This window comes from Maylandia zebra, linkage group LG19 (genome assembly GCF_041146795.1).
Source record: "Maylandia zebra isolate NMK-2024a linkage group LG19, Mzebra_GT3a, whole genome shotgun sequence".
In the NCBI taxonomy this organism is placed as follows: Eukaryota; Metazoa; Chordata; class Actinopteri; order Cichliformes; family Cichlidae; genus Maylandia; species Maylandia zebra.
This window is the reverse complement of record NC_135185.1, coordinates 11885893-11913094: the sequence shown is the minus strand read 5'-3', so window position 1 is coordinate 11913094 and position 27202 is coordinate 11885893. Positions and strand designations below refer to the sequence as shown.

The window sequence follows — 27202 nt, the reverse complement described above, 5'->3', positions numbered from 1 at the left end:
AGGAAAACGATTTAAATTTCTTTTTGATAACTAATGTGCTCTCAGCAGTGAATAAAGTTTTGCATCTAGTGAACTGCTGTGTTGAATTTTGACATTTAACAAAGTCAAAACGTGGAGCTTTCAGTGACGAGGATGGCCTCGGTAGTTTTCTGTTTACACAGACAAAACCAGAACTCCATTAGAGCAATGACTATGATGCAAACAGAGACGGCAATAAATTGGCACTATGATCATTCACACTAAAAAACAATGAAAGAAACAAATACAGTCTGAATGAATTTCCCCTCCTCCTATGACTGTTATAAAAAACAATGGAAGAATAAGAACATAACGTGTTTCTTCAAGTTAGGCTTAAACTACAACATCATTTTACATGATCCATTTCCCGATTATCTCTCTCAAGATAACTTACTGGAAAGAAAAGAAAAATACTGCTTTACAAATTTTGCACTATGCACTTTTATAATGTGTGGATATATCTGAACATCTGAATCCAGTCATCCTGGACAAAGTAATTTCACGGTCCTCCAGGAGGCCACACATCGAGTGCAGCACTATGGAGTAACCAAGATGAAAGCAAGCCAACAAAGGCCAGTAACCATCTCTGAAAGCACATACCCACAGTGTGGGTAATAATGCATCGCTGGAGGAAAGACCTGAGAGCCTTCAGACAGAAACCACAACAAGGTATGAAATTCAGAGCAAAGTCTGAACACAACAGAAGGACGAGGGTCTGCATTATCTAATGAACACAGACAGGAAATTAATGCAGTGCCATGCTGTATGCTGACTTGTTACAGCAGGTAACAGGTAGAATTAACCTGCTACCACTTTGTTTAGGTGCCCTTAAGACATGACAGTAAACCTGCATGCTTAAAAAGTAAAACCTCCCGTAAATGATCATTACACCTAAAGAGCTAAAACATCTGCAGTGGTCTATAACCTAAATATTCCACTCGGCACTGCCATTTACCTGTGGTTTCTTCATGATCTGGATGAAATACATGTGTTTCTTCATTGGGTAGATGACTATCAGCACATCTCCAAAGTCAGTTGGGATGATGCCGCGCCGGTAGTCCCTGGTGTGCTCAGACCACACTATGTGCACCTCATCGTTTCCCAGGTGACGCAGCTGCCAAACAAACAAAATTAGTCTAATCAACAGCTTAGTGAGAGAATATAATTTTCACTGCTTTGGGGAACTAGACAGGAACACAAATTTGGATGGATTAGGGCTTCTAACTGGGTTTTATCCGCACTGCACTTAAAACCCACACTGCCTCCAGGAGATCGAGGAGCGGACTGAGGTTAAAAATCTTTTTAGAAGAGGATGACTGACAATATTATTTTCTAGTGCATCTTGGGAGCAACTGTTTCTGGAGCAGGTGATCGCAAAATTTGTTTGAAAACAATGGTCTAAATCGTAGCCTGGCTCTGGTTTAGTCTCCTATTATAGCTTTTTCATTACAAATTCAAATAGCAAACATAAAATGGACAAAATTGAGCATTTTAAAACCAAATAATTCAAATCCAATTAACCTACCCCATCAGAGGTTAAATTGCTTCCCATTTCCACTCTGTTCACAACCACAAATGAAACTGGGCAGGACAAGAAGATTTGCTTAAATGACAGGAAATTGACTGATGCTAGTTTAAAAAAAAAGAAGAAGAAAAAAGGTAAACAGCTTTCCCCTTTTCAAAGTAAAATAGATGGGAGTAGCAACATTACATTCTCTGATGACAAGTGTAGATCATTTATTAGCTGGTGGTCCAGTGATGTCGAATCAAGCAGTCCTTCCATTTTCCAGAGTATCATAGACACTGAAAAGTGAGTCTCTACTCAGAAGAAAACATCTGCCAATGTACTGTTGGCCTAATGAGCCATTAAGAAACATGCCCTCGCCACCAAAAATGCAATTAGCACATTCTATTATAAGCCCTTAATTATGGTAATACGCTAATCTTAAACAAATCCACGGCATGCTGATTACTGGAGCTCGCCAGTTCAGTCTGTCTGTCCAAGGATCAGCAGGTACCAGCCAGGTCAGTCACTGGGACAATTTCAGAGAAAATGTTGAATATGCATTTGCTGCAGACAATCAGCAGTGGGATGTTAATTTGGGTTAAGATAGTAGCATTTGGATTAGCTGAATGACAAGTTTAATGAGGATGCTTATGCTCTAGTCAATCATCTTCTGCACCAACCCATTTATCCCCTTGTTAATCACATCCAAATGTTTGAGACTTCTTTAATAAAATGTGATTCAAGTCAAAGGCTCTTGTCCAATTAGCCCACCTTGACCTTCCACCCAACCAGTGGGGTTCACATACATGGAAACTGCCACCCAAAGGATCCAGAAGACAAGAGCATCCTAATGAAAACAACCTGCAGCAACCTAGTTAAGACGTAGCGCCCGAGGGTAACTGGGACGGCTAAGGCACCCGTCCATCTCCCTCACTTTCACACACATCCACATCGTCTACATGGCCTGACCCCAACCCTGCAGGTCATTTCTATAAATGCATTACTGAAGCCAGCTGCTGCTGCTGCTGCTACAGCCTGCAGTGCCTTAAAACCCACAATTGGATTGAGGAATTCATGGTTTTCCGTCTTTTCTTTTAGGTTTAGCTTTTCCCCCCCCTTCCATCAGCTTCAAACAGGCAATCTACTCAGCGAGAGCTACCCCATCCGTCTCTCCCCTACAGTATGCCTCTATGGTTACAGCAAGTAAAGTGGGTGACTGCTGGACTAAAAGTGTTATTTTTAAATTGACAGAGTAACATCGTACTTAGACACAGACAAAGCCTGTTTCTCATTCCAATTTTTTCATACCACTTTCTCTTCTCTTTACCTTCCCATCGTTTTCTGAAACATCGGCGCAAGCGGCCCAGCCTGCAAATTTCTCTTGGACCTGTAGCTGGTGTGGAGATCTGTGCGAGGTGAGCACGAGCAATTACAGAAGTTCCCGGCGAAACTGAATGAGAGCGGAGTGGCAGCACACTCTGCTTTGGGCACGGGCACCCCTCCAGCGCCACACTCTGGACAAACCGAGACAAAATCTTTCCTCAGACTAATTTCCGTGGCCACTAAACACAGTTCCAGGATGGGTTTGGAATGAGTAGGCGATTATTTGTGAAATGGAGAGGGGGATGTCTGTTGAGGGCTGGAGTGTGGCTGGATATGAGGAGAGCCTGATGAATTTCCCTCCTCAGCAGGGTACTGTATGAGAAGATTGGCAGCACGGGCAGGGGCCTTGCGGCTCATTTCTTTCTGCTAACTGCTACTGCTGCACTACAGCTCAGAATCCCACTGCAGAACCAAATCGATCGCTCCTGTGGCGGCAGCAGGAATTGGATAAAAGGATCCTGCCGGCATCCGGCCGGCGCCTGCCCTAGCAGGGAGAGCTAATGGCTGAATCCAGGCCCTGGTCACAGCACATAGGGAGGGGGGCAGGGGCTAGCAGAATCATAGTCATTACCACAGCAGCACATGCCCTCTCTTCACTCACGCGCCTGCGATTCTCTACTCCTCAGGCCTTCCTGGCCAGGGTCACTAATCAATGCCCACACTCTGGAGTCACACCTCCTGATCACAGCTTAACACAGAGCTGAAGGCTGCAACAACATACTGCTCTGGGCAGGCATGGCTGTGTAGCCATTTCACTGCAGTACATTCTTCTTTTTCTAATGCACTTAGAACTTAAGGTGTGCAAGTAATTCAATACAGACAATCCAGATGTACGAATAGTCAATACGAGCTTTTTTTTAACCTTTTTGGTGAGGCAGTCATCAGAATCAGATGGCATACGCGTTGAGACGTGGAAAATAACTTCCACAGTGGAGGTAGCATAATAAGGAGCCGTTAGACCTGTGCTGCCATTCCTCTGGAGCCCGCCCATAAAGCCACAGTGCGTGGCTAGGTCCACCTGAAATGTACAAGCAAAAGTTACTCTTTTCTGAGTGAGGCTGTACAACTTTGTGCAAATATGAATGCAAAGATTTGATTTAAAGTCGTGGTTTGCACCTCCCATCCCAGTCCAGATACAAAGTCTTCATAGTCCTGGCTTCCTGTGCTGTTAGACAAAATGGAGCACTTGTCTTCTTGGCCTTCTCCAATGTAGAACACAGCAATCTTGTGCGTCTCTCGGCTACAGAACAACAACAAAAAATAAAAAGCAGCCAGCATTAAAAGAACAACAGCTACACTAACCAGTTTAACAGTTGTAACACAACTTGAAAAGCCTTTAACTACTTGAGCTACTCTGGATGAAATGCTTGGATTACACCTCGCTTATCAAGGTAAATTGTGTAATTGAACTGCTGAATAAAAATCTCAAGCACAGAGGGGGAAAAAAATGTTTATCTCCAAAAACCCGTCTGCTATCTATCCATCAGCTTTAACATCATGTTAAAAAAAAAAAAAAAGAAGAAGAAGAATGGCAGCAAAGCCCCCCCATCCTACTTTCCCTGTTGCCATGGCAGTACATTGTGCTGGAGTGCATTTAGGAGACTTTGCATGATTGCGCACAGGTTGTTATTGTCCAACCAGGTCTACCGTCTGGGAGAAAACGGTCCACTTCTGAGGGCATTATTTTATAAACTCCTGTCATTAGCAATGTGTAGAGCACTAATTGATCGGACTACGAGAGTCCAGTAAGAACGATGAGAACAGGACGGAGAGAGTGATGGAGGGAGACTTCCAGGGTTGTGCTCAGCAGGAGTTGGCACAGATTAGCAAATTCATGGAGGAGTAAGGGAGCACTGCAGTCTTGAAAAACTGGAGGGCTCGCAGGACATGCAAAGAGTTAATTCCACTCATTCAGAAACATGTTTATGGGCGATCAGGAAAACACAATACATTACAGACAACACTGCTTATCATGACGTGCTAAATCATCACAAGATGATACAAAACTCCCAAGTGAACTTTACCACTGCCTGGAGTCCAAGTTCTTCAGTTCCCGTAAGAGTTTAGAGTTTTTCTTCAGCAAATGGAAGCTTTTCCTGTTGAACAACAACAAGTCTTGATTAGATTAGACATGAGGATTTTAATCTGAAACTAAAACTGCCATCAGCGGCTTAAATCATCACAAAGAAAATAAGTGTTAAACCAAAGTTGTGTTTTGCAGATCTGATGACCAAGGACCAAAAAAAACAGGCACAGGTGCAAGCCACAACCTCCTCTTGTAGTGTGCATGTTACACCATCACCATTAAGAGGTGTAAGCTTTTAATTTACGGGGCAGAACAGCAAAGATGAGGCTCTGCAAGCTAGACCTTAGTGAAAACAGCTGGGCACTCTTATCCTGTGGAGAGGAGATTAAGACACTGCGGACTCCAATGTGCCTTTAAATTCATCCTCTCTCTCTTTGAGTAACAAGCCAACAGCTGAGTTACTTTGAAGATGAAGAAAGTGACTTTGTGTCAGACTTAACAAGAGGATGTGTCTTGTTCTTTCTCTCTGATTGCCTGCATTTAATGTGTGTTTGTTTTTAGACTAGTGACCAATAAGTAACAGACCCCTGTCTGACTTCTCTTAAAACCCCACTTTCCTCTATTTGTTTCTTTCAGTAAAGAGCAGGCTATTTGCAGTCTGTCTGTAATACCTGCGATCCCAAGAGTTCATCCCAAGATCATTAAGCAGCAGCCGGCAGAAGTAAAAAGGAGCTTTTGGTTCCTGGTGGGACGGTTCGCTCTGGCAGTCAGCCCGAAAGCTTACATCAGCCTCCCACCTCCTCACTTGCTCCTCCTCCTGCTGAGTCTGACGATGAATGGCTTCCAGGATGGCGTTCTCTTGCTCTAGGTTCATTCCGTGTGGTGATGCGGCCGGCTGGTTAAGCTTAAGTCGTGGCTGGGGAAGACATTCTGGGCTGCTGTGTCCGAGGTCCTCCAAAAGCTTATCGAGAACATCAAACTCATCCTCCTCGCAAGAGTTTGAGAGGCAATCGGAGCCTGAGCAATGACGCTTGTGCGGTCCTGCTACTGGGGAGGGGGGCGGGTTGCTGCTGTGGCTGACTGCAGTGGCTGCAGAAAGGGAAGGGTCAACTGGTTTAAAGGCTCCCACATCAAAGTCTTCATGTGCGGTGCAGTAGAGGATGGCACCATCCCACGAGTACTTGCCCGAGATGTCCCGGACAATGACGCGTACTTGGGAGGAAGTGTGCAGGGACTCTCCAACGGTGGGAGTCTCGGCAGGGATTTGCAGGTAGGACACCAGCGTGCTGTCGTTGAAGACAAAAAGCTGCAGGTTGGGGCTTTTGAAGACCTCGGAGGACAGCTCGGAAGACTCCACGTATGGGTTGTCATGATTTTCGCTCACGAGGCTGTGGAGGAGAGCGGGGCCGCCGCTCAGGGGATGATGGCCCAAATGGTTCACAAGGTGTGTCATGACCATCCGTGCTGTCAGCGGGATCAGCTCCATGTTTCGGCGACGCTTTTCTGGTGGGAGAAAAAGGATGGGAGAATGAAAAAAAAAAATACAAGCAAGCAAGTGTAACACATGATCAATAGTAAAAATGACCAATGGGTTTAGAATACAGCTGCACTCAGGGCTGTCTTTTATAATATGTTCAATGTAGACTTTAACAATATTTAAAAAGCTCCACATTTGTGTGTCGACATGTTACACTCTTTATTAGCTCCTTTTACACAAACCCAAATCTGATTCATGATTACTAATAGGGCTACTTTATTCATTTCTCACAATAGCTTAGCTAGCACACCTCTAAGTAGGTAGCATCTAATCATAAGAGACAACTTTGAAAAGCCCATTGAGTCTTCTTACAATGGACAACCATTGAGACTGGCCAAGTGCTAATGAGAACCACCATCTTTGCAGACTTCTGAATAGAATTGTACTTTGCAGATTGCATTTATGTAAATGTACAGGTTTTTACTCCCAAGTGAAAGGCATGCCGTGCTTTATTCTGCAGGGATGTGGGAAAAACAAGAAGATGCACTCTTGCATTGTGACAGTGCTATCAATACCATCATCCCCCATCAAAGTGGAGAAAGCTCTTTAGAAAGCAGGCCAAGCTGCATTAGAGATGCACTGGCCCTTTGATGTGACTTGATCAATATGAGGTGAGGGCATGAATATAACTAGGCCGGCACTCTTTGGTTTGCCCTTTTGATAGTGTTTTGTTATTTCAACCAAGACTCTGTGCAGCTGTGCAGCTGTGCACCAGAAAAAAAAAAAAAGAATTGAACAAAAGCAGAGGTGTGATGAAATTTTCAAGACAAAAGCTTCTGTTTGAATTTCTTACATTGTTTCAGGAGACATTCACATTGTGTATTTGGACTTTGAGGACTTTTTAGAAGTTGAGGACGCGAGAGAGAAAGAGAAATATGTTGCCTAATGGAATCACAAGGTCACAAAAAAGATTTTTTTTTTTTTAAATCTAAACCCCATAATGGGTCTTCTCTTAGGGCTGAGTACTAATGTGAACATTCCATTCCCTGTGATGGTTGATTTCCTTTTTATACTTTTAATAAGATATTGACATTTAATGGAGAGGCTCTAAATGGATGGCCTACTTAGAGTTTGCTTTTACCTGTAACCTGTTTTGGATGATTTTTTTGTGGGGGTGGGAGGGTGGGGGCAGACAGGGTAGAGAGTTTGGCTCCATATTCTGGGAGCTATAATGTAGGAACTATAAAATATAGAGCTGGCAGCAGTATCCAAAACATTACGATGCAGCAGCTGGCATCAAGTACTAACTGGCTTTTAACCCTCCTATGTAAACCTATGTACATACTAACACATACTATATAACAATTAACACTTAACCTTTTTATGCAGTGCGATCTTTCTCAAAACAGATTCAGATTTAGGAAATGACATTTTCCTGCCCTTACCCTCAGCCACAGTGAGTAGGTTGCCTAAGTCCATGGTGGGTGTCTGTGACGGGGTTGGCTCGCAACGCTTAACCTGACCCAGCATGAGGTCATAGTCACTGGACAAGTCAGACAGGGTGAGCAGATAGTGGCTCTGCTGGGTGTGCAGGTTGGACCCAGCCACACAGCAGTGCAGCACCTGAGGAATGAGAGCGGAAGAGCAAAAATGTAGTGATTATTTGGCATGCATGGGTTGTTTTGCTACAGAGACACCCCAAACACCCCGCAATACCATAATATTACTACATTTAACTCACAACATTACTGGAATCACCTTTTTCAAACTGCAAATTATGTCCTCAAAGTCAAACTTCAGTCATACCTCTTTAATCAGATAAGATAAGAGACTGCAGTCGGCAACTACATGCCAACAGTTTTATATTTCTTAGAATTCAGCAATTAACTGCAACAGATTGCTGAAAATCACATTTATTGCCATCTACGTAGACAGAAGTTCTCATTTAACATAAATTGATATTTAACTATTACATTTGTGCTCAGCAACCTTCCTGCTCCAGTGTGATGGCTGCACTTACAGCCACACAGTGGTAATACCCACCATGTTAGTGCAGAGGCTTATAAGTAACATTGCATTCACATTTCTTTCTTTAAATATAGGAATTTATTTACAGGACAATAAATAACTGGTTTTGGTTTAGAATTCATTCACATATCCACATAACACTGCATTCTAAAATAAGTGTGCACATTTTAGTTTACACTGTTATGTATGATTAAATTTTTGTTTTCTGAGTTACCTTAGTTGCAGCTGTTCCAGTCCCTTGATTAAGGAGCCAAGAGGTGGAAAAGGGGCGGAGCGAGCTTTAAAGGAAGACTACAAATTGGTTCATGCCATAACTCGGGACCATGGGGGGGGAATTGGAGTTCATTATGTTTGGTTTAGTTAGGTTTTGTGTGTTTTACCCCTTCTCCTGTTTTTGTGGGCTGATCAGCCACTATTTAAGTTTCCCCTTTGTCTCATTAAGTTAGGTCAGTTTGAGTTATCAGTTGTGTTGTCAACTTTGAGTAGAGTTTTGTTATTTTGACCTCTTTTATGGGCCCAAGATTTTGATTCTTTTTGCATGAGTTAACCAATTATGTTTTTTGGGTTAAATAAAAAATCTTTTTTTTGGACTTTAACCTGTGCCTAAGTTTCCTTCACTGCTCGGTCCATCACATCCAGTATAACCAGATTACAGGCAGCTGGCAGTTAGTTGAGTCAAGACTCCTTAAGTTTTGCTCATTGACTCATTCATACTGATGGCAACATGTCAGCAATCTGTCTACATAAACAGTGTAGTGATTTATGGTAGTGATTGGGGTCAGTCTAAATCAGACTGCAACTGTTTGCAACAAGGTTGCCTCCTATCAGATGACTTGCGAGTGTGAGCAACATCAACCTCACTCCAGGCAACCATTTAGTCACCAAAACTTGCAATTGGTTGCTGAAAAAGGAGGTCGCTGTCCTACTTTCACTCGTGTGACTGAGCCATTAGCGTGCTTTGAATTTGGAGACAACTTGGTCAAGATAAAGCATAATTTATGGTCCTGCTAATGTGTCCATCTACACATTTGAGTTTGAAGAGGGAAATGCAACATGTGCTCCTGTGCAGTCCTCAAAGATCCTGACTGAGCACAGCTGACGAAAGTGTCTTTTTAATGTTGACAAGTGGGCTGGAATAGAGGAGAATGACAGCAGAGTTCCCGGGAATGGGAGCACAGACAGTGGCTGCAGTAGAGACTCTTGTTTTTAACACTTGGATTTACTTCAGCTCTTTGCATGTTTTAACTTTGCTCTCCTCTGCAGCTGCCTAGTGGACCATCAGCAGTACAAGTAAGAGTGGCCCACAGACCGGCTGTACCCTAAACTTTGTAAACCGCCTCCATTTGACATCAGAGCTCTCTGCAGGCAGTCCCCAGACTGGAACGGACAGCGAACACTTTCCTCTGCTGGACCATAAATCCCGCTGAAGTGTGTCTAGTGTTGGACGTTTTTCAGTTGAATCAATTTAATTAAAAGTTTGCTTAGCTAAGGTTATCTGAGGATGCTGGTGAATAAGACGAGCCACCTTGTTTACAGTATTCCCAGATTTTAATTCATTTTATTAAATATTGATATTCGATGTATGTTTACCCTCCCCCCCACTCACTCATAGTACTAGAAGGTTGAAGTCTGGTAAGAAAATATGCAGCAGTGTCTGTCGTGACTGTGCACGACGCAGGAGAACGTGAATGGGGAATATATGGTCTATTTACATCATAAGGCAAAAAGGGGGAGAGAGGGAGAAAAGGGAAGAAAAGAGGGTCTTTATAGCCACTAATCCATTTCTTCTGTGATGTGTGAGTGTATCGATCTACATAACAGATGGCAGAGCATCCGTTGGCAGTGCTAGATAAGGCGCACTGGGGCAGTTGATTACAGCCACTGAACAGGTTTACACTGTTTGATTTAATTAAGACTTTATCCTTGTGCTCAGCTCCCACCACAAACACGCATGCTTAGCCACATATACATATCCGAGTACACAGACAAACACACCTGTATAGTGTATAATCTGAGCAAAGGTAAGGGGGTAGAACATATGCCTAATGTATGTAGAGGAGGGCGCCTCTTATTCAGAGTGGAGCAACTTGGGTAAAGCCATGCAAAGGCTAATCCCATTCAGCGCACACACACTTGGCTGTGAGACGCTGGCCCTGCCATGTGAAACAGTATTGTGTGGGGCAATGTAGACAGTATGTGGATGATTCCATCAAGCAGACCTCTGGGTGCGTAGGGGGAGGGATTTGAGGCTTGATGCTGAAAAGATGTGAACCAAACAGCTGCTACACCAAAGCCCCAAAGAACTTCCTCTGTGGAGATGTAGAAAGGGGGGGGGCAAACCCACGACTGTGCTTGACAACAAATTGACTGCAATTTGCATAGCAACAGTTCCTGGAAGGTAACACAGTAGTTAGAAGGGCACATGGTGCATGGAGATGTGAGCACACTATGTACACAAATAAATCAAATAATAAAACACGGATGTACCTATCTTTGCTGTCTCTCTTGCACGCACACACACACGCGGTGCAGCTGGCTGCTGAGGCAGGCACAGGGAGCAGATGGAGAAGCCTGAGCAGATCTCCAGTGAACCGACATGGTCTAGTGCAATGTTGCTTTTTACAGCTATGTGCTCGCCGTTAGTCAACCGTACCAACTTTTTTCACTTTTGTCTGCATCCCAGGAAGCATGGAAGCCATTCATTAGCTGTAAACATGGTCTCTGCTTGCATTTGATTGGTCAGCAAAGGACACATTGTTAAGTGCCCAAGTGGAGTCATTTATGACTCAAGTCGTATTTTTAAATGTGTAGCTGTGATGCTTTCAGTCATAAGAAATTTTTCTATAAACTTTTAGCAGTTTTTGCTCTGCTGTTGTGACAAAGACAGTGGAAATATGTCTTTTTTTGTACATTTATATTAATTTTCCACTTCTAATCACTACATTGCAAGACTTTCCAGCGAATCTCTGCTAACCGATGTCTGAATAAAAACGATATAATTAAATTGATTAGAATATTTTAGAAAATCTAAACAGAAAATGGAGCCAGGATGGGGGAAAAATTGTGGTCACTAAAATAGCTTGGGCGCTTGAGCGTTAAATATAAATTTGTAATTAAAGGAAAATGAGGCATGAAACAACCTGTCAGGGAACGTGGGTAGTGATGGAATAAAGGGAAGATGTTTTCTATTCTCTGCCTGGTATACAGAATAATTAGCAGCCAATGTGACAGTGGAAACATATAGATTTCAGCGTTGATATCACATTAATATCATCACACCTTGAATGAAAGCCAGAGGGACTGTGCTTTTTGTGCACTGATAGACAACCAATCATGCTTAATTGTCTTTGCTTTCATAGCAGCTGCAGTCTCTCTCATATTAAGACATATTCCATTCAAATCTCCAGGACAAGCATTTATAGCCTGAGCTTATCAAGTGGACAAAGGGTCCCGTTTGAATAATTGGACCATTTCTTATCAGGGGTGACATCCTTACAAAGATCTGCTGTTGACCGCATCTGCCCAGACAGGAGGGAATGAATAATACCTCATTCATTTGGGCCCGAAGCTTGGCCCTCATCCTCAGGGTCAGACCATAAAATAAAGAGTTTGAGGGACAAAAACAGAGGAGCAGATCCAATACGGAATATTTTGCATGCTTGAAACAAACACTCCTGAAGTTTCCTAACAGTTGTCAGGGTTTCGTACATATGCTAAATGCCAGTCACGAGTGTAAGCTGCTGTGGACACTTCTACGCCTTTGTGCTACAATAATGTTAAATGATGCATAGTCAAAAGGTCATGGTAGAGGTGAGTCTAATTAAAGTGGCAAGCCCATGTGGCGGGGTGGGGGTGGAGATCTCAAAGCTTAAGTTGCTGTGTCTGTTTGCAAAAGCTGCGTGTGGTTCAGAAGACTATGAATATGAATCGGTAAAAGGTGGCTCTATTCCAGGCTGCCACTGATGACACCCACCCTGTAGATGTAGTCCAGCAGCGGGGCCTTGTGGGCTGTGTGGTCCTCCAGTGACGGCATGGTGATAGGCTCAAGCAGCAGACTCAAGGGAACAGCCATGCACCAGTCCAACAGGCAAAGCAGAAGCGATACCATCAACTACAGTGTGAGAAATGAGAGAGAAGTTCCTAATTTATTTCAGTCACACACTAACAAATAAAAGATATATTATTAACAAAGCAAAAAAAAAAAAAAAAAAAAAAAAAGAGTGGCAGCGGATAACAGGTGAGAGCATCAAAGACGCAGTGGAGAACGAGGTCGAAGAGAAAACAAATCACTTCAGTAGAAACATTCCTCTGCAAATGCACCATTCCAACATGATAGATCAAGAGCCTTTAGATCTCAGCCATTTCATGTCCCATCCTTTCCAACATGTACCTTTTTGTCCGCTTCCACCGTTGAGTGCTCTGCGCTCGGCAACAAAAAGGCTATTGTGGCCACAAAGATCTGTATTGGGACAAAACAAGGAGAAAGATAATTGGATGACACACTCCCATTCATCATCTGAGTCAGGGCTGATTGCTAAAACGGAGACGAAACCACAGGATGAGGACTGTGCACATTAGCGAGCGACAATTTGAGTAACGTTTGGATTTAAATGCTAAAAGTTATTTCAAAGGAATTTCTCTTATTGGATGTGAAACACATTTACATGGGTTACATCAATGTGTGTGTGTGTGTGTGTGTGTGTGTGTGTGTGTGTGTGTGTGTGTGTGTGTGTGTGTGTTCATATCTTAGTGGGGACCAAAAATTTGAAGTTTACTAAACTTCTGGGGACCAAAATCATGGTCCCCATACGTTTGAAGGCATTTTTACATTACCATTGGGTTATGGTTGGGTTTAGGCATTCATTTCTGATGGTTAGGGTAAGCAGCTAGAGAAAGCATTATGTCAATGGGATGTTCCCACGAGGATAGCAAACCAGACGTTTGTGTCTGTTTTACCTCAATAATTTTCTTTGGGAATGTGGGCTCCAACCTCTGGAGATGCTCCCAGTGAGAGATGAGCAGCTGAAAGACGTCACAGGCTACCTGCGCCACTGCTTTGTTCCCAAACTTTAAAAACAAAAAACAAACAAACAAGAATTGAAAAGTGAAGAGGAACTGTACCGTCAGTTAAAAAAAACAACAACATAACACACTAGCTAGCCACTAAATCAGATACATCTTTTCAATTGCTAAGCAAAAGCTAAAAGCAGTTTATCTATCTCTCTATATATATCTCTCTATCTCTAATCATCCAATCACATGTACATTGGTCCCTCGTTTATCGCGGGAGTTGCGTTCCAAAAATAACCCGCGATAGGTGAAATAGGCGAAGTAGCCAACTTTATTTTTTTAACAATTGGATGTGTTAAGGCTGTAAACCCCCCCCACTACACACTTTGTACACTTTTCCCAGACAGGCATGAACATTTTCACTTTTCTCTCTTGTTTAAACACTCAAAGTTCAAACATTCGTAGAAAAATAAGTCCAGTATTATAGAATGAAACCAAAGACACCCGCAGGTGGCATGATTCTCGTCGGCATTGTTGTGTTTGTGGGTGAGAAAACTTACAAACATACAGTGCAGCACTTCAAAGTTGCATTGCTAGCGATCAAAGATTTGACAAGCTGAACACATTCTGTACTGTACAGGAGACATGGCACGGGGTTGATTGACAATGGTCTACAGCCAATCAGGAGTCAGAACACAATGCGCTGTAAGAAAAAACAAAACAAAAAAGAAAAACCTGCAAAATTGCACCAAAAAAAAAATCCCAGAAACCGCGAGGCCGCGAAAGGTGAACCGCGTTATAGCGAGGGACCACTGTAACTTGATGCATTTAGGACATGTGTGTGGACATGATCAAGAAAACCTGCTGAAGTTCAAACTGAGCATTAGAAAGGAGGAGAAAGGTGATTTAAGTAACTTTGAACGTGGGGTGGTTGTTGGTGTGAGACGGGCTGGTCAGAGTGTTTCAGAAACTGTCGATCTGCTGAGATTTTCCCACAAACCATCTCTAAAGTTTACAGTGAACAGAGAAAATATAGTGAGCAGTAGTTCTCAAAGAAAATGCCTCGTCTTCCTGCCAGAAGTCAGAGTACAACGGCTGAGCTGATGGGAGTAACTGTAACTAACGTAACCACTCATTCAAACCAAGATATGCAGAAGAGCTGAATGCAGCACAACATGTCGAGCCTTGAAGCAGACGGGCTACAGCAGCAGACCACGCCAGGTGTCAGCTGAGAACATGAAACTCGGACTACAATTTGAACAGACTCAGCAAAATTGTACAATAAAAGATTGTAAAAATATTGCCCGGTCTGATGAATATCCGTTTCTTCTGCCACATTTGCATAGCTGGCTAACAATTAGAGTGGGCAACATGAAAGATCCATTATGCCTTGTATCAATAGTTCATGCTGCTGCTGGTAGTGCACAGGTGTTGGGCGATACTTTATTAGCACACTTTGGACCCCTCAGTACCAACTGACTATTGTTGTTAGCCACGCACACCCCTTTGATTTGAAATTTGGGACACAGTGTGTTGCACAAACAGTTTCTGAACACGACGATGAGTTCACTCAAATGGCCTCCATAGTCACCAGATCTCAGCACACTTGAGCACCTTTGGGATGTGGTGGAGCAGGAGATTCACATCTGCAGCAGCTGTGCGATGCTATCATGTTGATATGGACCAAAATCTCTGAGGAATGCTCCCTGCACCTTGAATCTGTGCCTTCCAGAATTAAAACAGTTCTCAAGGTTAAAGAGGGCCCAACCTGGTATTAGAAAGAGTTAACTAATACAATGCCAGATGTGTGTATTCACACATGTACAAGTGTATATAAAAACGTAATTTTCCAATAGAAGCGTATAGTGGGACCCTGGTACAATGTTGAATATCTGCCATGTTTTCATGTCATACTGAAGATAATCAGTAAGTTTAGGGATATAAAATTTATATACAATGGAGGAAGACATTTAAGATGTTTTGTTTTAATCAAGGTGGAGCTGTAGGAGCATTAAGGTGGAGCTGTAGGAGCTTTGTGGCACTGACCATTTTAAGAGGTGGATTTGATCAATTCACAAGAGGCTTATTCAACAAAATCTTACTTAAAGTGCCTCAAGTTTCCAGCAGAGTTAAATAACATGATGTGATCGAGATCAGAAGTAAGACAAGTTTCAGTGTCAAAGGGTGTAAAATACACTGAAGACTTGTAAGAGGACAGTACCCACAGTAAGACCTCTGAAACACTTTAAGGAAAAGTGATCAGGTAGGCAGACCTGAAGGAAAAAAAAGCCTGCTGAATAAAGAATTTAACACTTAAATAAAAAAAAATAAAAAATAAAAAAAAAGCAAAGTTAGTGGTCAGTAAACTGCTTTTCAGGAGGGGAAACAAGGCCAAATGCTTGGGCTGGGCTAAGACATACCAGCATTTCACACTTGATTACAGATGAATCCATCTCTGAAATCTACGGCAGTAACAGAAGGATACGAGAGGGAGAAAAAAAGAGTGATGGGAATATCAACTCCTCTCGAGTTGGACACCCCTCGATTCTGCAGAGACAAGCTCCACCCGCTGATTTGCATTTCTGCAGACAAGGATTCACACTCCTGTCCAAACACATCTCAGAGCTGTGCAGGAACTACTTGAAGACCAAAGAAGACTGAGAAGTGCAGACTGTCGTAGACTTTCTTCCACCCTCAATGACCTCGACTCAGCTGAACTTGTGTTTGAAGAGCGAGAAAGTCAAGCTCTCCTGTCATCACAAGAAGCTTTTTGGAACATGGTCAAATCATTCTGGTATGACATCGGCTATCAGATTTGACAAAAACATGAGGAGTCATGCTTAAAAAACCCCACAAAAACAACCATTTTTTAATGTTTATCTTCATTGGAACTTTTAATCTAACCAATAGTTCATTTTCAATCTAAACACTGTAGGGAAAGAACGTGTTTTATCATGATACTCTTTAAATTTTGCAGATACATAAACCTCAGTGGAGCCTCTCCTTACACTTAAAAAAATGGGCCAGTTTTTTTTAAAGACACTAGAACTACAGAAGTACTTTGAATGTAATGTGTGATCTTAAGGCAGAACATTAATTATCTGCAGAATCCCTGATTTTAAGGCTTTTAAATGTCTCTTTCAGAGCTTCCAGAGAGTAACGCAGGAACAAAATCTCTTGCTGCATTTGTGTCACGTAATTTGTAAAACAGCACCGGGACAATGCTGATTAAAGACAGTGAAAAAAAAAAGTTTGAGGACACACTGACTGTGCCAAAATTTGGAGTAATTTTCCTTAAATTTAGTTTTGCACTTACTGTGCAGATAATCAGCATAATTTCATTTCACTTCAAACCATGGTTCATTTTCCCCAGACTCATTGAAGGAAAGAATTGAGTTGTTGACAATTTTCTTTCAAATGTGGATTTCTTCAGTGATTTGAAATTCTTTGTGGAGAAATAGAATTTCCTATTTCTTCCAGCTGAATGCCTCTCAACATGTAACAAGGGCAGACAATGTGGGGAGTGCAGAAATGGCCAAACACAAAAAGGGGCCCTGAGAGTTCAGCACCTGCTTTTAGAAAAGAGACTCTCAGTGCCACTCTTCCCCCTAGATCCCCCACCCAGCCTATACCCTCTATTTTGGGGCTGGCTGAGTCTGTGTGTCAAGTTGTACAGGGGAGTGATTACTGCTCCATTAGAGAAGGGGGCGAGGGGATGGGTGGGGGCTTTGCTCGAGCAGGAAGCTGGGAGATGTAGCTGCTTAAATTGGCCCACATCTACTGAGAGTGAGCAGCCTGGAAATTACGCCACCGCCCCAAACCCTTTTCCCATGGAAGAAAAAAAAAAAACTAAACCAAAAAAGCCCACAAACCCACAGCTTCTCTGCATCTCTTCACTTAGGGAGAAAAAAGGCCTGTTCCAGAATATACCCACGAGTCACATTTTATTCTCACACTTTTTGCCTGTGTTGAAAAATTTTCTGCAGTCCTTTTATGTAATCAACTGTCATTTTAGTTTGAGATAAACAATGTAAGGTTTGCACAAAAAAAACAGCTTCCAACACCCATTCATTTCAGGACAGCGGGCTTATCTGTGTTCTCAGCACATGACACAAGCATTTAAAAAAAGCGCACCTGTAGTTTCTTGTAAATGAAACTGGAAATGCACAAGTGCAGCGTCCTCGGGTAAGAGGTTCACTCACCTTTAGTGTCACTCCCAAAACATTGATGGCATCTTTAACCTGGGGGTGGATGTTCTTTTGCATTAGCTCCTCACACACCCACAGACCCAGGCTGCACACAGCAATGCACCTGAATGGCAGCAGCAGAGAACAAAATGTGCAGATTTAAGTAGAGCAGGATCTGAATGGGATCAGATGTTTTGAGAAATAAACTACTATATAATTAAAACCATGAACATTTGGACTTTTTTTTTTGCAAACAGGCTTTAGAAGCATTGCATCAAATTTTAATGACGGGTAGCCACTGCTTCACCACCATTAGCCTCTTCAAATTCCTTATGTATACAGAAATGTACAGCTGCAAAGAGAAACTAAATGTTGGAATGAATACATGTCTGCACTGATTGGTTGTACTTTGTTTGTTTACAAAACTAAACCGCTCCAGTTTATGTCTTTATTGAACACTAATCATTCACAGTGCAGCCTGGAAAAATGAAGTGAACCTCGAAGCTAATGAGTTCTCCACAAGCTACTTGAGTGAGTTTTGAGATTGGAAGTGTTGGCTGTAGAGGTGCTTCTCCAAAAGAGGAGGCTGGTAAAGTGTGGTTAGTTAGTCTGCCCCTCTTAAAAATGATTGGCTGGTGTCAACAATGCCTCAATGACAATTTAGTGGAAGAACAAAGCAGGAAAAGGCTGCGGAAGCATTTCAAAACATGTCATGATGACAATAACAACAATATGATAGAGCAGGAGGAGGAGAGGCAGGTGTAATCCAAAGCTTACAGGTGGACAAGATTGTTAAAAAATATGTATTCTGTATTTATCGAGGAGTGATCAACATAGAAACAGTATTAGAAAACAGTGACGAGCAGGTTCCCAAACCTTTTCTTGGAACGTGTGTAAAACGCGATCATATCAGACAGTGCAACAAAAGAATTACTAATCATACCTCGCCCCTTCATAGTGCTCCTTCGTTGCCGTCTCCAGCAGGATGTTGACCAAGTAATTCTGAACAGAAACGACAACACCAGTTAACAGTTCTCAGTGACAATCCAAGCCATTCCTTCCTTCATCTTTATAACAATAAGACGCCATTAACTGTAACACACAGCCTTGTAGTCATGTTAAATCAGTGTGATGTTCACACTGCTGTATCTAATAACGTTTAGGATAAGTTTGTCATGATTTACACAGCAGACGACTGATTGATCCTAATTAAAACAACATCTGCTTTTATATGAAGTGTCCGTATTCCCGTCATTGCACATCATGAGCGTTTACCTTGATGTCCTCATTGCTCACACTGATGTCATCAGAGCCAGGCACACGGTGCAGTATAGGAATCTGGAGGTAGAGGTTTGGGAAACACACGAGGGAGCCCAGGATCGTCTGAGCTTCCACCCTCGGAGCCTGGAGGAAATTTTAAAAAAAGAAAACCAAACCCACGGCATCATTAATACCAGAGACAAACACATAAACAACCCGCTTCAAGCGAAAGGCGCAGAACGCATACGATGGATGAGGATTTGAGGGAGCTTGCAGATTTAATTTCATCTTTATTCATGATTCTGCTGACGGAAAAACATCGCACATGTTAGGCGCTGGACAACAAAATGATTGATTAAATGCATGATGGGTGCAGCTCTGTAGCAGGTTGTGCTGCCGCACCTGATGAGCTGCTGTTAAACTGAGGAGCGAGAACAAATCTATGCTGGGAGGTACGTGTAATGGCAAAAACAGGAAGAAGCAACACATACACACCTGATAAATGACAGTTAACATCAACTGAACCATATTCGGGTTTAAAGCTGTGCAAGTAACAGATAGCGGCCATAATATTGATCTGCTCCAGATCAGCTCTCTCTCTATCTAAAGTCCATATGCTCACTTGTACAGATGGTCTACAACATTAACTGAACATGACCAACAGTCATATTAAGACTTTTCATTTAATACTTGTGTGGATTTAATGAAAAAAAGGATATTTACGTATTTCATTTAGTCCTCAAACATGAAGTCATCTATCATGATGAATAATCATAGTAAGACAAAATATCTATAATTCTAATTTCAGCCACAGTTGCTCAGTCCTACATGTAAGTGCAGTTTGTATTTTGTTTTTTTAACATTTCTGCTATTTGGTGCCTCAAATACATTTTTTATTGCTAAAAGCATAAAAATGTCACAAAACAATATCAGCTTTTCAATGTCAAACAGCTGCAAAATATGAGAAGGATGATTTATGATGTTTTGTGAAGAATTTTATCATCTTTGTTGCAGATTTACAGTGCTACTGATTTGTGGGAAAAAAGAAAAAAAATCTGAAACCTTTTTCTAGTTCTTGACTCATAAATTCCTGTATGACTGAAATATCAAATAAAAGTTGAAAGTGTGTTTGTACCTCTGAGGAGCCAGAGGTGAGGACGCAGGCAGCAGCAGTGATGAAATCTCCAATCAGCATTGTGAAGCCCGGCAGGCCGAGGAAGAAGAATCGAGGAGAGCAGGAGCGGATGATGGTGTTCAAAACATCCTGATGATAAGCATGGACACAGATAAACTGTCATCATGTCTGCAGCAATCTCCGTTATTATATCTCTGCAGACTTTATTTAGGAACAGCCTGAATAACAGAACAAAAACAGATTTTTTTCCTTCTTTTAATTCTCCAAAATTTTTTACGATTACAGCCCGGGATTTTTGCATTTGGGGGGAGCCTCGTGTGTTGTTAGTGTGGGTGGAGTGAAGCAGTATCAGAAATATTTTGTAAATGGGCCACAGTGTGAGAGACGTGGCACCGAGAAAGCTTTTCACTTCAACAGGTAGGCTAAGCATTTTAAGCGTGCTGAGGAGAGTAAAGCACTCAACAGTGCATGTCACCAAAGGACAAAAAAAGGGGGAAAAAACAGAGTGGGAAAGACAGACAGAAGAGAGAGACAGCAGATGGATTGTTCACAGTGGATAAGAGGGAGAACAAAAGACCTCAACTTTCAAGAGTCACATGTATGTACACACACAAGCAAACCTGTAATTAAAGCCAGAGACAAGGTATTGTTTGGTTGAGGTGCAGGCGGCTCAGTGGCAGATGGGTGCTCTTTCAACACAGGCATATGCTGTATTGCAGAGGGTTCTGCACAAACTGCTCAAGTATGTACAGTATAATACTGCACTAGTGAAGGGCGTAAAAGGATGCTTGAGAATTTCCAGACTATATTTAGCTGGTAATCTTACAGCAAAGACGCTCATTTCTTCACCATTGACGGACACAGGAAATACTCTTGGGAAAAAAAAAAAAAAAAATTAGTTTAAGAATAAAAGAATGCAGCATCTAAATAAGACGGAAAGATTGCTGTCTCTCTTATCCGAGTCATGCATGCGCATATTTGCGTATGAAGGCAAGGTCCAGGCTCCAAACACCTGCCTTCTTGGCCATAAACTTGTGTAAATCGGACAGTTCAAACATCAGCCCGTTTCTAGCTGAACCGAAGGGCACCTTAACAAACAATTTCTCTCTCTCTCTCTCTCTCTCTCTCTCAATCACACACACACACACACACACACACACACACACACACACACACACACACACACACAGTACCACTATCTATGCGCGACATTAATCACCCAGAGCTTTGGTAAACAGGGAATCCAGGTGAACAACAGAATAGAATAAACACAGAGAAGACTAGTAGGAAGTCAAACCAACACCAGCAACACATGTGGAAAATTGGTGGGAAGAGCTTCGGGATTGAGGGCCCATTTTACCCTCGTTTTGTTGGTAATTGACCTCTGAAGCATAATGTGTAGTGCAGTCAGAGGTAATTAGCAGGCAACAAACAGTTTCTTGATTGCCTGAAATGAGCATTTTAGAGGAAGCCACAAATGTAGAATGCAAAGTGCTTTCAATTGTACGTGCAAGTAGAGGGAACCTGATTTGAAGTGTGTATAGAAATCAGAACAGAGAAATGTGGAAAGGGAATAACCGCATGCGGCGCTGTGTTGGCAGTAGGAATAGCCCCTGCATCAACAAAAGGTGCATTAACGTAACTCTGAATAGAGCCACCTCAGGCCTTTTTATGTGGCCTCATTTTCACGAAAGCAAACGCTTTCCACCTGCTGGCCCCTGGGGTGACGGGGTTCATTCTGGCATTACATCACTCCTCACAGAATCCCAAAATTTACCAATTTAAATGTACAGTTTCGCATGGGGACATATTTCCTATTGTAATTCATTCACAAGTTGTAAGAAAGGGATAATAACCTACCTGCAGGCTGTTGTAGCCACGAGCAGTTTAATCAACAGCCGTGTCGGTGGCCTACGGGTCAACCTTCACATTTTAATCTGACACTATATAAATTATGCAGCAGCCTCCTTTTAGGGAATGACAAGATGAACCGAGTTAAAAGGAGAAGCCAGCTCTGCACAGGTGCTGAAATCTGTGTGTTTGTGCAAATGTGTTAGTGCTTTCGAGCCCTTTCTTTAACCTAAAGAATAAAAGGTGAATAGATGCATTAAAGCTTTGTGTGCACTTATTATGTTTAGCAAAATATGCTGTTGACTATTGCACTCCAGATTGCAGACCTATTAGATAGATTACTGCCATTGTGCGGTGGTCATGCTTTTGTGAGACCAGTGACCAGAGACTGACAGACTATCAGGACAATAGCCCTGACCTTGGCACTCTGTCAGTTGGAAGGAGAATCCCTCCAAGGGAAATGTCATTTTCCTCCAAGCTTAGTTGATTTTATTGGTGAGGATTTACACTGGGATTCCCCCTGCTGTCTATAAAGCATGGCTGTTTAAGGCAGACTGTGTTACTCCATTGACAGGCAGACTATACATTCAGCATTCATTTCTAAAGATATGAGAGATGCTGTTGAACAAAAAGACCAAACATCTTCAGATGTCTAATATTAAACGCACAAAGAAAAAAACATTAAAAAAAATAAGTCCTATAATTGGAGCCTCCAGAAAAAGCTTATAAATAAAGAAGCTTAATGTTTTAGGTGCATTGGGGGGGTGGGGTGAAGGCAGAGAGGAAGGAGGAGGAGAGTAAGAGCCACTTTCTTATGTTAAGCAGGCGTGCGGCTGTCCTCTATTGTGTGGCGTGAGGACTCTTTTCTCTGGCCAATTTGAGCATGCTTCAGTGGCCAGCCTGGCTCTGGCCCCCCAACGCATTATACAGAGCCACAACAAAAGCTTGAGAATGCTGCCTGCTCTCTCAGAGTGCCCCCCTCATTGCTCTACTCTGCACTACGTTCCCCAGGCTCCCCTCCCACTCCTTCACACACACTCGCATACACAGAGGCAAGCGGGCCAGTCTACTCCGGGCCCCCGGCCGACGTGTCAGTCTAACGGAGCGCGACAGACGTCAGTCCTTAATTAATCACGTATACGCGGCAGGGGCTCAAAACATTATTTAACGACATGGAAAACATTCTAATAAGCTTGTCACACAGCCAAAGCGCAACAGAAACCCGGCGAGGAGGGCATATATAAATCTACAGTCCTTTATATACACACACACACACACACACACACACACACACACACACACACACACACACAGTAGCATGCAAAACATCTCTTACACACATTTTCATCTTCATGTTTTTATTTAGAGGAACTCCATTCATAACCACTCAGCTTTGTGCAGAAGCAATGGAGCAATGCCAGACCTGAATACTAGGAAGGGTGTGGCTGAAGGAGGTGGAAGATGCCAAAACACAGTAATGTTCCTCCTCACCTTCTTTTTTTAAATAAAACAAGGGTCACAATCATAAACCTATATAAACTGTGTCCTCACTCCTGCCAAGAAACCCTTGAACCTAACTCATCACTCCAAACACATGACTAGTACTGACACGAGTACAAAGATTGCAGCAAATACAACCAGTTGAATACGACAAAAATCACACATTAAAAAAAGTAAATGGCAAACTGACAAAAACAAACAGCCTTAATTGCTTTTCAGTTTTTAATCAGGGCTGATGCACATTGATTTGACCAATGCGCCATCTACTGGAGGAAAAAGGAACAACCGGCAGCTTTTGTGCAGGAGCCTTACCGGGTCATCGCTCATGAAGCCCTTGTGCATGATGTGGTAAAGGTGCACCAGGAAATCACTGTTGGGGAGCACATCCTGGTGCCTGGTCATCATCTCACAGATCAGCTTGAAGGCCTGCAGTTTGCCAGCCTTGTACTCTGCAGGCAGCATGGTGCCCTAAAGAGGGGAGGAGTGCCATTATCAGGAGCTGGAGACACTTCTATTCTATTAAGCTGCAGCAGAGGCTTGAGAAGCTGATGTCCCCCACCCATTTAAAAAAAAAAAAAAAAAAAAAAATCCAACACCAACCACTAAATTTTCCCTCATACAGACATAACACATATTGAGGCAACATTCTTCCTTTTATTGGTTTGCATAAACAGTTTGATTAGATAATACTAATATGTTTGTTGCCGCCAAGGCTAACCATTCAGCTGCATTGATTACTTTTTGCTGCTCCTGGAAATGTAATGATATTGCCTTCTGAGCATTATAAGATCCTCCCAGATTTCCCCCCCCCCAAATAGCACCAATTGAGAAATTCACTCTAAATGTTTTAATATTTACTTTTAATGACATGACAGTGGATCCGGCAATCAGATCTATAAATCATTTTTAGGTTTTAGTATTTCATCCATAGCTTGTGTGCACACTAACATATAAAAAGCGTTTTGAACATCTGCTGTGTCTTTGCATTGTTCATACCCTGAAAAGCCAGGACGCAAGCATTCGAAGAGGTGGGATGAAGGCAGGTTGAGGCGGAGAAGACTGGTTGTCCACACTAATCCCAAGATTGTCCCGAATCTGTAAGCAAACATTTCACTTCATTGAATAACACATCATATCTAATGCTTGGTTCAAACTCTCTGCTTTAGGAAGTACAGAATACAATGTCTGATTTAAAATGTCATATTTTTTTATAGAAATTTTATCTGTCTTTGACATAAAGAGGATTTAAAAGCATCACTTTGATGTAGGCTTTTTTTTTTTATGCTCGTGTACAAATAACATATGGAATTACTGGTTTATCATCAGCTGATTATGTCTTTATTGTACCTTGGCCAGCTTGTGCCACAGCTCATAGAGATAGGAGAAGACCTTGGCATGGATTTTGGGGCAGCGGATATTGTTGACATCTCCCAAGATACCCAAAATTCTCCTCCACAGGACGAAGGCTGAATCAGCATGCCAGCCAGTCAGAGTCCCACCAGCAATGATGCTGACATCATCAGCCAGAAACTCACTGCTATCTGCATGGTCACATAGAAAGAGTAATGGGTGATGTGGGTTACAGAAATTATTATTTGGCAACACTTTGCCAGTACCAAGAAAGACTTCATTTTATTTAGCTGAATGGATTCAGTCAACAAATGCAGATCAACTTTATACAGTTATAATAAAATGAATTGATTTGACTCTCAATGCTAATGCGTCGTTAGAGCAGCTGTTGACCAAATCCTTAAGTTATCTGGTGCATATTCCCCAAACGCATTATGCAAGTGAATAAAACACTCAAATACTTTTGGGAAACAGGCAGAAACCACATGCATCATCCAAGTGAATTGTGGCAGGACAGTGCCACCTAGTGGGCAGCAGGAGAGCAATGAGAACCTGAGGGAGTAAAGGCTTGGAAAGACAGATGATAGTGTAGCTGATGTGAGGTGATTCAAATGACTTCTGAAAGTTTTTTCTGTTTCACTGTTTTTAAATTTAGTTGCAGGGAAAAAAAGATAAAAGATTGCTCATTTGTTTACAAGAAGAAACAAAAGAACAATTATTTTGTATTATGTGTGCAGAATAATGACAAAGCAACTACTTTAAGTAAGAGTAGCATCAAACCAAACAAAGAAAAAGAAAATAGAAAAATCTACAGGGGGAATTTAAGACAAAGAAGTGAAATGCAGATGAAGACTGTGGTCTACATGATGAGTAGCAGCTAGGGAGCAGTACCCAAGTGGTGTGGCATGTGTAAGACAGACTGATGCATGGTGTCGTCCAGGGGGCAATCCCGTGGGCACTCTGTGTGCACCAGCAGGCCTGGTGAAGCGGGGGGATTCTGGGGGTAGTGGTAGTGGTTTTGGTGGTTGTGGTGGTAGGACGGGGATGCGGAGTGGGTAGGGAGAGCACACTCAGGACCTAAAAACAACAAGTGGACATGGATCAAACTGGGTTTGAGGAACAGAGCAGAGGGGCAGTGATCACAATGTGGGAAACACAGAAGTTCACGTACAAGGGTGGGAAGGGCAGACAGGGGGACGACAATATCTGCATACACGAGGGGGGAGGGAGTAAATAAATAAAAAGCCTCAAAGCTGAAGGGATGTTGTGGTAACCCCCCCTCACAGAAATTGACAGGTGACAAATTAAAGGAAAAACAAACCAGCTAATTCAAGCCCCTCCTCCATTTTTCCTGGTTAATGAAACATCTCTATCCTGATGGGAGTAGTCTCCTCCAACATGACAATGCTCTCACTGAATGAAAATTATGTGAACCACATGCTATCCACAGTCACCACTTCACTTCCTATCTGATTACACATGAGACAGTACCTATGAGTTTTTGCACAGCATCAGAAAACCAAATGAGGGAATATTTCCTGGAAAAAATGTGTTCTATCCCTCCAAGGGGCAAAAAGTAAAATGATGCTGTGGTGGTTCTTCTCCATACTACAACAGCGCATCTTTTTTTCCACCCTTAAATTTGTCAAACATCTGTAGATACCTTAAACAAACCAGAGACCACAGGTTACTTTTCCTTTCATAACATTTCCACTTTTCAAACACCACAAACTCTGAGCAGATTTAAAATCTTAAATTGCTTGGGAGAAGTCATCTAGACAATATTAGGTTTTTCACCCTTCCTAAGATTGATCAATCTATCAATCAAGAGCAACGTTACAAAACCCAGTTTAAACTGCACAACTGCTGAAGTGTCCCAAATAATTTAATCACTGTGATGAATGGTCACAAAGGGCTTCCTTTATAATAATGAGGATATTAGCTCTGTTGCTAACTATTATATGTATCAAACCAGCTGCAGGCTGCAGACAGACATAAATCAAGTACTCTGACTGGATTTGTTAGCTCAAACAAACTGTAACAAGCACAGCTAAACAGAGACATTTAATAGAGACACTTGCATCAAGATTTAGGGGCATGCTGTGAGTTTCTACCTGCTAAAGCTTCATTATGGCTGAGCAGCAGACTCCCCTGGCTCTGAGGATCAACTGTTACGTCCATGTGTGCCGACTGCGTGGACTGATTATCGGCTTCCTCATCAAACGCCTGCCAGGTAACTTCAGCTTCATTGAGGTAGCCATTGGACGTCTCGCTACTAACACTCTCACCTAGGTAAGGTGAAAAGATTAAATTCAAGAAAGAAAAAAAAGCAAAAGAAGCTTCAAATGGAGCCTACTAGCTCTGTAAGGAAAACTGTAATATCCAATGCAACAATTACATATTTATATGCTATAGTCTCAGAGTATGCTGATGAAAATTCACATTTTTAAAAAGCAATTTATGTTTAACA

General features: G+C 42.2%; 1 protein-coding gene across 6 annotated transcripts in view; it reads right to left on the bottom strand.

Moving 5' to 3' along the window:
• ralgapa2 (Ral GTPase activating protein catalytic subunit alpha 2) overlaps positions 1 to 27202 on the bottom strand; it is a 95602-nt gene that overhangs the window by 27367 nt on the left and 41033 nt on the right. For 5 of the 6 annotated variants that reach the window (XM_076877820.1, XM_076877818.1, XM_004566539.6 and 2 more), the window contains 18 exons: positions 26847 to 27020; positions 25624 to 25809; positions 24730 to 24923; positions 24379 to 24477; positions 23695 to 23850; positions 20032 to 20160; positions 18912 to 19040; positions 18580 to 18638; positions 17652 to 17760; positions 13396 to 13506; positions 12830 to 12898; positions 12413 to 12550; positions 7857 to 8034; positions 5606 to 6437; positions 4933 to 5004; positions 4025 to 4148; positions 3771 to 3926; positions 974 to 1132 (listed from right to left, as the gene is read on the bottom strand). In XM_076877820.1, the coding sequence (XP_076733935.1) occupies positions 974 to 1132; positions 3771 to 3926; positions 4025 to 4148; positions 4933 to 5004; positions 5606 to 6437; positions 7857 to 8034; positions 12413 to 12550; positions 12830 to 12898; positions 13396 to 13506; positions 17652 to 17760; positions 18580 to 18638; positions 18912 to 19040; positions 20032 to 20160; positions 23695 to 23850; positions 24379 to 24477; positions 24730 to 24923; positions 25624 to 25809; positions 26847 to 27020 (3074 nt within the window). The remainder of the gene's footprint in view (positions 1 to 973; positions 1133 to 3770; positions 3927 to 4024; positions 4149 to 4932; positions 5005 to 5605; positions 6438 to 7856; positions 8035 to 12412; positions 12551 to 12829; positions 12899 to 13395; positions 13507 to 17651; positions 17761 to 18579; positions 18639 to 18911; positions 19041 to 20031; positions 20161 to 23694; positions 23851 to 24378; positions 24478 to 24729; positions 24924 to 25623; positions 25810 to 26846; positions 27021 to 27202) is intronic. The other variant, XM_076877821.1, reaches the window with a different exon arrangement.